Genomic DNA, 12,798 nt, shown 5'->3' with positions numbered 1-12,798 from the left:
TTTACTGTTTCATTTTAGTTTCTGTTTTATTATTCGTGTTGTTCGTCAACTTTTGTGTCCCTAATCGTGTCCTGTTGTGTTGAATCGTTTGCATTCGTCTCTCGATCTCCGTCGGGCCTACCTGTGATAGTCGGTTGTGCATGCTCTCCGTCTTCTGCCTCGTTCTCACTTCCTTATTCTAGTTGTTGCTTCTGGACTGTCAGCTTAGTCCTTTTCCCCTCTACCCTCAAAAAATTAAAGCAAGGTGTATTTACTCCTTCACACCCCCACCCCCTCAAGCAAATATAATATAATATAATATAAATAAATTACCAATAACGACAACAACAACAACAACTACTACAACTACTGTGGACGTCACTTCCTGTAGTTCGCTGGAGGGTAAGCTTGACCAGAACAAAACAAGTGTTTTTCTGTGTGTTTTTTTTGCGTATTTTGTGATCGTGATTTGTCGGGGGCTGTGGAACTGTATTTGTGTGAGTTTATTTGAAGAGGCAGGGGGAGACCTCATGTTAAGTTGAGAGTTGTCAGTTAGGGCCTTGGGGAGTCAGGGGATAAATTGAGACTGAAGGAGAAAGGAAGAGGAGTTGATAAAATGTGATAGTTGCTCAATGTGGGCCGTATCAAAAATAGGGGAAGCAGAGAATTCTAACTGTTGTAGGAAGTGTGAGGAAATAGCCCACTTGAGGATAGTTATTACCAAAGGTCGTAAAGCGGAGCAAGATAGCCCACTCGTGCGAAACAGTGAAGTATCCAATGGACGCCCTCGGCGGCCATTTTATCAAGCAGGCAGAGCGAGTTTGCGCTGGCCAACAACCCGGAATTATTACCACCAGAATGGCTTGTGAACACGAGTAATAATAAATTTTATTTTGTTTCTGGTGTTCTTAATTTCTTGCCTGGGGCAGGGTACATTAAGATGCATTCTAATGAATTTGCACTTTTTTTTAAAGTCAAAGCTTACTGCATATATATTTCAGTTATGACCATCATCATGTTTTTGCATAGTTCAGCCCATAAATCCATAAACATGGATTTCACTCTACCAGAATCCCTTTAACCCCTTTGAGCTTCATATACATGTCCTAATATATCCAGTGTAAATGCTTGGAAGGAGTGATTCATATCTCATAATGCTTGCTCGGATAAGTTCTTTCATACTCTGTGATCTGCATTATTTGAACTACAGCCTACATTTATCTATATTTGATCTACATGCAAATGTATGGGTACTACAGTTCTTGTTTAATCAAGATCATTAATCTGATTTAATGGTTTCATGATATTTGCATGTAATAACATATATTGCAAACCTTTATAGAATCTAATGTTCATTCAAGCACATGGCTCTGTCGCAAAACGAAGGAAAACAAACAGATCATTCATTTCTGCTGTCATGATGCATTGCATGCAAGTACATTGTTGGGATAGGATTTAAAATTGTACAAGACATTGAGATCTATATGAACACTGGAATGTTTAAATACATGGACACCTGTGCATCTAATATTTTGATAATAATTGAAAATAATTTATCTTTTCATTAATTGTCAGGAGATGATGCAATGTTCAGCATGGGTACTGTAAGTTTCATTTCCACCTGTAAAATGTGTGAAAAATCATTGCAGGCAAGCATTTAAAAGTACATTTGCCAATGACACATAACTTTTATTTTTTTTCTCGTGAAGTAAATCCATATGCATGAATGAAGACAATGGAAAATGCAGACTTGTAAAGGAAAAGAAAGAAATACTGTACTTGGAATACAAAGGCATTTGTAAATACTAGTACAGTACGGGCCCATAGGGGCGGGCCTGTAGGTGGGTGCCCGTAGGTGAGTGCCAGTATGTGCAGTCCTCTCTCGCCCCCTCTCTCTCGCCCCCCCTCTCTCGCCCCTCTCTCTCGCCCCCCTCTCTCGCCCCCCTCTCTCGCCCCTCTCTCTCGGCCCCCTCTCTCGCCCCCACTCTCATCCCCCCTCTCTTGCCCTTCTCTCTTGCCCTTCTCTCTTTCCCCTCTCTCTTGCCCCTCTCTCTTGCCCCTCTCTCTTGCCCCTCTCTCTTGCCCCTCTCTCTTGCCCCTCTCTCTTGCCTCTCTCTCTCGCCCCCACTCTCTCGCCCCCTCCTCTCTCCCCATCTCTTGAATTGTGACGCCCCCTCTCTCTCCCTCCCCTCTCTCACCCCCTCTCTTGCCCCACCTCTCTTCCCCCTCCTCTCTTCCCCCCTCCTCTCTTCCCCCTCCTCTCTCCCCCTCCTCTCTCCCCCTCCTCTCCCCCCTCCTCTCTCCCCCCTCCTCTCTCCCCCCTCCTCTCTCTGTAAATGTATTCACAAAAACAAATAAATAAACATTAATTGTGACGTCATTCGTGATGTCATAGCACCGTGTCTTGTCATTGGTGGACAGATAAATGGCCGTAACTTGGGAACTGCTTATCTGATTAATATCAAACCTCGAAAAGGCACATCCGCGGGTCCCCAGCAATATTCCTGGAAAGTTTCAATCAGATCGGACCGTCAATCGTGCAAAAAAAAATTAAAAATAAAAAAATAAATAAACATTAATTGTGATGTCATTCGTGATGTCATAGCACCGTGTCTTGTCATTGGTCGACAGATAAATGGCCGTAACTTGGGAACCACTCGTCCGATCAATATCAAACCTCGAAAAGGCACATCCACGGGTCCCCGGCAATATTCCTGGCAAGTTTCAATGAGATCGGACCGGCGGTCGCAGACAAACAGACAGACACACACACAGATTGCTGGAATTATAGATAGATGTTGTAAAGTTATGAAGTTTAAATAGAAATTCTTCCATATTTACGTGTACAGCAATCATTTTGATACTGTAACAGGTTATTGCATATTGAATGTTTGTGTGTGTGTGTGTGTGTGTGTGTGTGTGTGTGTGTGTGTGTGTGTGTGTGTGTGTGTGTGTGTGTGTGTGTGTGTGTGATCCTTGCCTCCCCTCCCTGGATTTCTCCCTATGCCTAAATAGTTACGTCGAAGGATACTTTCTTGGAAGGTGATATTTATCATACAAATTGTGTTGCATGACTTTTGTTGATGATGATATATATATATATATATATATATCTATATATATATATATATATATATATATATATATATATATATATATATATATATATATATATATATATATCTCCAGGTAAGAATAATATACTTTCTGCATGTGTCTGGGCTTTGATTTTTATCCTTTCCTCTCTCAATTTGCCTCTTCTTTTTTTTTTATCTGTTAGCTTCTCTACTTCTCTATTTCTCCGTCATAATTTCCCTCTTTCTCTCCCTTTCTTCTATCTGATCTCTTCTTATTTTGTGTAATTTCACTTGTGATAAAAAGAAACTGTCTTGTACATGGCTAATGTATCATCGCCTTACTTCCTTTCCCACCCCTCTCCTGCCTCCTACTCTGCGGTCAATACAGCGGTCAAACTACAACGAAGAAAGCAGCTTGCTTGCTAAAATGGCCACCGTACTGCTCCGTTGCGTACTTCACCGAATTGAACGCGATTGCGCACGAGTGAGCTATCTTGCTGTGCTTTACGATCTTTGGTTATTACTATGTTGAAGGAACGGACAGATAAACAAGTTGCAGAATATGAGAAATTTGTCGAGAATAGTTGGTTTTGGTTGTCGAGTGAGGTTGCTGAGGATATTGGAATTTGTGATGGTGCAGCAGGGGCAGGCAGTTGTGGAGGTGTACTGGGTGCAGGCAGTGGTGGTACAGCGGGTGTAGGTAGTGGTGGAGGTGTTTTGGGTGCAGGCAGTGGTAGTACAGTGGGTGTAGGTAGTGGTGAAGGTGCAGCAATAAAGATTGGTAGACATAAGGTCTGGGAGACAGTTTTTTGGGGTGATGAGACAAATATGTTGATTATTCAATCTGCAGGAAGGATCATAGACATAGAATTCTGTGTAATTTTGAAGGAGCGAGAGTTAGGGACATTGAAGGGAGGGTAAATGATATTGTATCGGGTCACGGCAGGAAGAAGTTGGTTGTGGTACACCTCAGTGTGAATGATGTCGGGAAAGTTCACTCGGAGGTTTTGAAAAATAGATGCAGGATATTGGGTAAGCGGCTGAAAGCAAAGGGTTGTGAGGTCATGTTTTCTGGGATTCTCCCAAGATTAGGAAATGATGGAGAAATTATGATCAGAGCGATAAACGTCAACCAGTGGCTAGAAGAATGGTGTAGGGAGGAAGGTTTTACATTTAAGAAGCAGTGGGAATCATTCAGGGACAAAGGGAGTGTTTCCGGAATGATGGCCGAATGTTAAATAGAAAGGGGGCAGCAAGGTTTGCAGTGGGAATTGAGGAAGGAATTCAGGCTTTTTTAGGTCAGTGGAGGGTGGGGAAGCTGTAAAGGAAGGAACAGATGAAATCATTGGGATGAGTAAGGTCAGGCAGGAAAATAGATTTTCAAGAAGGGAAAAGTTAAATTAAATATATTCGATACCAATGGCAGAGGTTTAAATAATAAGATGGAAGAGCTTGAAGCCAAAGTAGATAGTGAGGAGTATGATATAGTTGCAGTGAGTGAGACATGGTTTAAGGAGGAGAGTAACTGGAGGACAGGATTAGAAGGCTACGAGGTGTATCTGTGTGATAGGAAGGAGAGAATAAGAAGAGTAGTAGCAATCTGGGTAAAGGCCAGCATTCAGGTCAGGTCATGTATGGGAGCATGTGCCAGAGCAGCGCGTCGCTGCGTCCACTTTCCGCCGGTTCTCCAGGGGCCTCCGTCTGGCCATCCCCCAGGCAGATTCCTGGCCCATCCCCATCTCCTTGAGATGCCGATAAACCTGCTGCAACCACGAGGCACGTGGTCGGCCCGTTGGCCTCCTCCACTCACGAGACTCCCTCGCTGAGAATCTGGTGAGCAGGATCAGCGTCAGGAAAATGAGCCACATGTCCATACAGCCGCAGCTGACGCTCACGGACTATGCAGGTAACAAATCTAATTTGAGTCTCTCTTAGCAACCACTCGTTGGACACAAAGTCCGACCAGCGATAGCCAAGGATTCTCCGAAGAGACCTGGTACCAAAGGAATTAAGTCTCCATCTCAGATCCTTGGTCAGAGTCCAAGTCTCGCATCCATAGAGCAAGACTGGAAGCACCAAGGACCTGAAGACTCGGACTTTCATCCTCCCGCACAGGTACCGGCAGCACCACACCCCCATGATCCAGTGAATCCATGACTCCCCAGGCCAGACCCAGACTGTTAGGATGCTTTTATAAGGCTCTGGGTGTGAAGGAAGACGAGGAAGGAGGAGTCCATGAAGAATTCCAAATGGCATGTGGTTAGGGAAGAGGATTCATTTTGGAGGATTTTAACTTGCCAGGGATAGATTGGATCTAGGAACAGGGAAAGAGCAGAGCAGATGAGGATTTCCTAGTTCTCGTCGTCCAGAATTGTTTTGTTTTTTTAAACTCATTTGGTAGATAAGCCCACAAGGGGAGTGCAGTGTTAGACCTCCTTTTAAGTAACGACCCCAAAATTGTGGAGGAGGTGGAGGAAGGGGAGCATTTAGTAGCAAGTGACCATAACATTGTGTGTGCACAGATTATGTTAATGGTTAGAGTTCAGGATAGTAGGGTAAGGATATTAGATTGTGGGAAGGCAAACATTGAGGGTTTGAGGAGAGAGTTGAGTAATGTAGATTGTGAGACGCTAACAACAGGACAACCAGCATCAGAGAAATGGGAAACCTTCAAGGACCAAATGTGTAGAGTGCAGAGCAATATAAGTACATTCCAATGAGGTGTAAAACTAGAAACAGAAAGAGACCAGGGTGGTTGAGTAGTCAGACAAGGAATGCTATGAAGGAGAAGCAGAAGGTATTTATTTGTTTTAAAATAACAGGACTGGAGTTAGATTTATATCACTATCGGAGTAAACAGAGGCGAGTGAAGAAAATAACTCGGCAAGCCAAAAGAGACTATGAGAAGGACATGGTTGAGAATATTAAGCATAATAACAAGGCTTTCTTTAAGTATATCAGGGAAAAGAACAGGTTAGGACCAGTGTGGGCCCATTGAGGAATAGCACCGGGAGAGTGGTTAGTGATGAAGGTGAGATGGCAGGCTTATTAAACAGGTATTTTTCTTCAACTTACAAGGACCAGATGGACCTTGTAACAAGGTCCTTGTAAACAAGGACCATGCAAACAACTCATTAAACAAGGACCAGATGAGGAACCATTTAAACGAATATAAACTAATTAAAGGTAGTCAGCATGGGTTTACCAAAGGTAGTTCCTGTTTAACAAATCTTATGGAGTTCGATGAAGCAGTGTCTGATTGAGTGGATGAGGAAAACGCAGTGGATATAGTATATGTAGACTTTAAGAAGGTATTTGATAAGGTACCACATCGGAGGTTGATAGCCAAAGTGAGGGCTTGTGGAGTGGCTGGTCAGGTAGATAATTGGATTGTAAACTGGCTTAGTGGTAGGAAGCAATGTGTGGCTGTGAGTGGGAGGATGTCTTGCTGGGAGGATGTAAGTAGCAGCGTACCTCAGCGATCAGTACTCGGACCATTACTATTCAATATTTACATCAATTATTTGGATTATGGGGTAAAGAGTAAGCTTTCCAAATTTGTGGATGAAACAAAGCTTGGAGGTGAGTTGGATATCAGAGGGGGTGGTGATCAGATTCAGGAAAGTATTGATGCTTATATAGATTGGGCAAAAGATTGGCAGATGTAGTTTTGCCTGAGCAAGTGTAAGGTGTTGGGGATGGGGAAGAACAATGAAAATAGATTTTAGTAAGTCGGGTTTTAGGTTGTATTCGGAAGGGGTCATTTATAAATCAAAAGAGGTGGTGTTAACATTGTACAGGAATCTATTAAGGGCCACATCTAGAATATTGTGTGCAGTTTTGGTCACCACAGTTCCGGAAGGACATGGATGCCATAGAGAGAGTTCAGCGCAAGGCAACTCGATTGATTCTGGGCCTAGCTCGACTCAGCTTTGATGAGCGGCTGAGGGAGGCAGGGCTTTATACACTAGAAAGGAGGTGGTTATGAGGATATATGATAGAGATGTTTAAGATAATGAAAGGTAGAGATAAAATATGTGAAGATGAATTATATTCAACAGAGTAGACAGTGATAGGACCAGGGGCCATAACTTGAGAGTAAAGAAGAGGAGAGTTAAGATGGTAGTAAGGTAGGGAACTTTCACTCAGTGAGTAGTTAATGCATGGAATGGTCTCCCTGGAAAGGTAGTGGCAGCAGAAACAGGAGATGAGTTGAAATTAGAATTAGATAGGTACCTGGAAGTTATGGGGATGTTGGCAGGACTTCTCGGTAGTTTGAGCATTGATGGGGGATTGTGTGCATGTGTACGGAGTGCTGTTGGTGGGGGTTTGGTCAAGGGGTATTGTATGGTTGATGATGTATGTTTTTTAACCAAGCCCATAACCCCTCCCCTGGAGAGAAAATAATATACAAAAACCACAAAAGCTTAAAATAAATAAATAAATTTTTGTAAACCACAAAAACAATATTAAAAATACTAATAATATATTTTTTAAACCACAAAAACAATATTATAAATACTCATAATAAATTTTAACAACCACAAAAACAATATTAAAAATACTAATAATGAATTTTAAAAACAAATAATATTAAAAATAATAATAATAATAAATTTTACATTTTCTTCTTTGGATCCTGTGTTGATAAATGAGTGTGGTGTTGATGTCACGCAGGTATGATGGGCTGAATGGTCTCCACCTGTGTCTGATTTCCTTGTATCTTTGTTCGGACATTGCACCGCAAGTTAGCAAGTATATAGTGGACATTTTGAACATTTGACATAAAACGAGTGTTCAATGTTGTTAACCTCCGCCATCAAAGATCAGAGGTTACTGTTTTCACCCCTTTCTGTTTGTCTGTTTGTCTGTTTGTTTGTTTGTGAACAGTATTACGGAAAAACTCCTCGACGGAATTCGACTAAACTTGGTGGGGGGATTAGTTATGGTCCAAGGATCATGCCATTAGATTTAGGACTTGGTCCAAAATTCAATATGGCCGCTATGGCGGCCATTTAAAAAAAATATTTGTTTTTTTTTTTTTTGCATTTCTACATGTTTTAAGTGATTTCCAAACCCCCCCCTAAAAAAAAAAAATTGTTAGAGAAAAAAAAATTTTGCAACTTTTTTTTCAACAAAATTTCGATATTTTTTTTTTTGCATTTCTAAATGTTATAAGTGATTTCCAACAAAAAACATGCCAAAATTATAATTGCGGCTGATTTTGGAACTTCAGGTGGATATACCCACGTAAAATCAATTTCTGTCTCAAGGAATCTAGTTATGACGAATGAATTGAGTATGTAAAAGTTAAAAGTAAAAGGGAAAGTTGCAAACTATAACTCTGTGAGCACTGTTGACGTCAAATTGAATGAATAGGATATCAGGTTCACTTGAGTGACCTTGCAGTATTGGCGGCGGAGGTTTTGCACTCTACCGAGTGCTCCCCCTCTAGTTTTTACATGTTTACAGTACTTGCTTACAGATCAAGTTTTGATTATCAAGTTCAATAAGATCCAAGATAGGTCATTTCAAAATGCTACACGTTATTTACTCGTAATTATTTTGAATGGCCCTGTATTAATGTTGATGACTTTGCTCCTTGGAGCCAATGTAGTGAACGAGTGGAGTGCAACGATCAGTATGGTAGTGCACTGCTGTGCCAAGCGATCATGTTAACCTTACATTTACCATGTTAACAGGCAGAAAGCAGTCCTATGGATTTGGGCGTCATGGCAGTGGGTGACACGAAAGTGGAGAAGGTCACGCTCGTCAACAATGGTGCCTGTGATTTGACCTTTGTTTTAAGTATTACACAGAAGATATCCAGATCATGTGATCCTTTCCCAGGAACAACTTGCAAAATCCTTGGTAGGTTTTCACACCGACATCAACATAATTACATGCAATATCTGTCGCTGTCTTTATCGCCCTCAACCGGACGAACGTCGGTCCAGCTGGGGGCTTGCATTTTTGGTCCTCTCTGTCTGTTCATCCATCCAAAGTCTCCACCCGAAAATGACTGCATGCATCTCTTTCATGTTCAGCACATTTATGCAATTATATTTGAGCGTGCGTCAAATTGTTTTGGGGTTGGGATTTCAATTTGGTATTTTGGAAATTAAATTTTTGACAGGAGACAATCGTACAGGATTGTAGTACATGGTTTAGCGAACCATTTATTTATTTATTTATATACACCTCACCTTCTCCACAACCAACACACAACATTAAATCATTTATTTATTTATACAGAAAGTATTTAACATCTCTTCGACCAACACAAAACTTTAAATTATTCATTTATTGAAAATCCAGAAAATACAACCCATTGCTTTGCTGATGGGATGTTAAGTGGGGGGAGGGGAGGGGAAGAGAGGGGAGTGGGGGAGAGAGGAGGTAGGGATGGGACAGAGGGGAGGGAGAGAAAGGAGGCAGCAAGAAAGGAGGGAGGAGTGAGAGGGAGGAGGGAGAGAGAGGAGAGGGATGGGGGAGCGAGGAAGGGTGGGGGAGTAAGGACGGGAATGAGTGCTGAGAGTGAGGGGGGGTGGGGGTGAGGATTGGGGGGGAGGGGGGATGGGGGAGCGAGGAGGGATGGGGAGGAACGATGGGTGGAGGAGTAAGGATGAGGTAGTGAGGTGGGGTAGGGGAGCAAGCAAGTAGTTGGGGGGGGTAAAGAAGGGGAGTAAGGGGGGTGGAGAGCAACACCACACCAAACATCGCTATACACTCCAGAAGTGGCGGTGAGAGCGAGGAGATGGGGGAGAGGGAACAGGGGAAGGGGAAGGGGTTTCAGAGGAGGTGAGATAAGTGTGAGGGGAGGGGTTTCAGAGGAGGTGAGATAAGTGTGAGGGGAGGGGAAGGGAAGGATAATAAAACTCACCCAAACAGGAACATTTTCTTTTTAACTGCCGGGTTCAACATAAAACTAGGCGGGAGCATTGAAAACCCACGATATCTATCTGGAAAAGGCCTGCCTGCATGTATGCTCACACATGCAGCGACCTTTGCACCTCTCCGGTCGGCTCACTCCGAATCTGATTCATCCTTGCCACACTCTGGGGAAGCCGTTTTAAATTCAAAACTAGACTGTCAGTCCTTAACAGTCCCCTTAACAGAGGAGGGGTGCAGGATGATGGGAGGGGTGGGAAAGTGAGGGGGATTGGTGGGAAAGAGATTGAGAAAGAGTTGTGGAGAGAGAAGGAGAGTGGTGGGAGAGAGATTGAGATGGAGAGTGGTGGGAGAGAGATTGAGATGGAGAGAGATTGAGATGGAGAGTGGTGGGAGAGAGATTGAGATGGAGAGTGGTGCGAGAGAGATTGAGACGGATAGTGGTGGGAGAGAGATTGAGATGGAGAGTGGTGGGAGAGAGATTGAGATGGAGAGTGGTGCGAGAGAGATTGAGACGGATAGTGGTGGGAGAGAGATTGGGATGGATAGTGGTGGGAGAGAGATTGGGATGGATAGTGGTGGGAGAGAGATTGAGATGGATAGTGGTGGGAGAGAGATTGAGACGGATAGTGGTGGGAGAGAGATTGAGACGGATAGTGGTGGGAGAGAGATTGAGACGGATAGTGGTGGGAGAGAGATTGAGACTGTGAGTGGTGGGAGACAGATTGAGACGGAGAGTGGTGGGAGAGAGATTGAGATGGAGAGTGGTGGGAGAGAGATTGAGACGGAGAGTGGTAGGAGAGAGATTGAGATGGAGAGTGGTGGGAGAGAGATTGAGACGGAGAGTGGTGGGAGAGAGATTGAGACGGAGAGTGGTGGGAGAGAGATTGAGACGGAGAGTGGTGGGAGAGAGATTGAGACGGAGAGTGGTGGGAGAGAGATTGAGACGGAGAGTGGTGGGAGAGAGATTGAGACGGATAGTGGTGGGAGAGAGATTGAGACGGAGAGTGATGGGAGAGAGATTGAGACGGAGAGTGATGGGAGAGAGATTGAGACGGAGAGTGGTGGGAATGAGATTGAGACGTAGAGTGGTGGGAGAGAGATTGAGACGGAGAGTGGTGGGAGAGAAAGAGGGGAAACTTCACACACTTGTTCCACAGGGCTCGGGGATACAAGTTTGTTCATGAATAATTGATTGGTCACATGGTTTAGCAGCCATATTTTATTGAAGAAAAATATTAAATAATGTTCTCTTTGGAACCACTTCATCAATCAAAGTGAAACTTCAGAATTATGATTTAGGGGAGAGGTGGAACATAAATTTGAACACTTTTCTAGGAGTCAAAACTGCTTGTAAGTTTGCTTCTGGAGCATAAATTTTGTAATTCTCCTTAATTTAAGAGATACTCATGATGATCGCATGTGCGGAAATGAAATAAAGCAATGAACGCTAACGTCTCCAGGTGTTTATAAGCATTGCATTGTACCCAGCGATTCATAGCTATGATGAACAGGCATTCGATAATATGAGTGAAGAAAGTGAAAAAAAAACTATTGTTAAGAAATTGCTGCAGCCTATTCCAAGCAGGCCAAAAACATGTTGGCTTCAGACCCCAGCGAGGTTACCCAGGAAACACATTAAGACCCCAGAGAGTGAGGTGGCCGAGGATTGCCTAATGAAGGATATATTTCAATAACGCCGTTAATTATATCTTCAAAAGGGGTGTTTTAATTAACCCAAACACCCAATTTTCACCCTTGCACTTCCTTGGAGTTTCCTTGGTATACATGCAAAGTTTCAGGCTCCTAGGTTTTATGGTTTTGGAGTAATGGAGGAAACACACACACACACACACACACACACGCACACACATACACACCCAAACACACAGACATTGCCTTTTATTTGCCATCGATTGATATACACCTAACCATCTCCACTACTGACATACTAACTTGAATGTTTTATTGTTATATCACTTCTTCAATTCTACTACCTACATATATCTGTTACCGCAGCTATCACTGCGATAGCATCTCTCTATGCCCTGAGTGAGGCTGAAACATGCCAAAACGTCAAACAAAACATCAAAAGAGTGTGTTTTGTTTGTTGTCACTTCCAATGCTTTAATTGTGCAAACTTCATTAGTTCAAATTTTAACATTTTCTTTCAGTACAGTTTGCCGATCAGCTGCATTTCAACTCACTTATGCTAGCTGTGTTACGATCACTGAAAGTTGGTTTGGTGTGTGATAGAAGATACATTATTGGGAACCAAGCAGTCTCATGTAACCTTGAGACTGGGCTCTTTAAATATCTGACAGCATGTATGAGCACATTTAAAAAGGTGTATTTCTATCTGCTCTGTGTGTCCACCTTCAACCCTCAGACCCCCAGCAGGTGTCTTCCTCTCACCAGGAGTCTGTAGATCTCACGATAAGTGAGACCAGAGGCCATATTCCATTGCGATGTAAGTTGGTTTTCCTCATCGCAGCTGGCCCGACATGTCAGGGACTTTACTCGTGGGTCATCCATTGGCAGGCCATCGATCTTCAAGGTGTGCTTGCTGAAACATATTCACAGCTATTGAAATAGTGTGGAGCTTAATTCAGCAATATACCAAAACACATTTTATAAATGAAAAATTCTGCAGGGATTATGCAATGATTACATCAGTAAGAATTATGATAAAATATGGAGATACTATGTGCTACCAGACTCGGTAGTGTAATGGTTAGTGTGTTCACTCCAAGTCTGGGAAGTCTGTGGTTCAAACCCGAGCTGAGTCATACCAGACTTTTAAAACGGTGTGTGCTGCTTCCTTGCTTGATGTTTAGCATGTAAAAGTATA

General features: G+C 42.9%; 2 protein-coding genes across 2 annotated transcripts in view; one reads left to right on the top strand and one right to left on the bottom strand.

The window, feature by feature from the left end:
- Nucleotides 1-12,542, top strand: part of LOC147020896 (cilia- and flagella-associated protein 65-like) — a 48,915-nt gene extending 36,373 nt beyond the window's left edge. Inside the window, exons 10-12 of the mRNA XM_085890518.1 lie at nt 3,445-3,540; nt 8,759-8,927; nt 12,337-12,542. Coding sequence (XP_085746644.1) covers nt 3,445-3,540; nt 8,759-8,927; nt 12,337-12,542 — 471 coding nt within the window. The remainder of the gene's footprint in view (nt 1-3,444; nt 3,541-8,758; nt 8,928-12,336) is intronic.
- Nucleotides 1-12,798, bottom strand: part of LOC147020895 (cilia- and flagella-associated protein 65-like) — a 123,322-nt gene that overhangs the window by 104,040 nt on the left and 6,484 nt on the right. The gene's annotated exons all lie outside the window — the stretch shown is intronic.

This window comes from Eptatretus burgeri, chromosome 8 (genome assembly GCF_056783735.1).
Source record: "Eptatretus burgeri isolate ZD-2024b chromosome 8, Ebu_testis_v1, whole genome shotgun sequence".
Lineage (NCBI taxonomy): Eukaryota > Metazoa > Chordata > Myxini > Myxiniformes > Myxinidae > Eptatretus > Eptatretus burgeri.
Note: the sequence above shows the minus strand (reverse complement) of the source record. Positions and strands in the feature narration are given on the sequence as shown.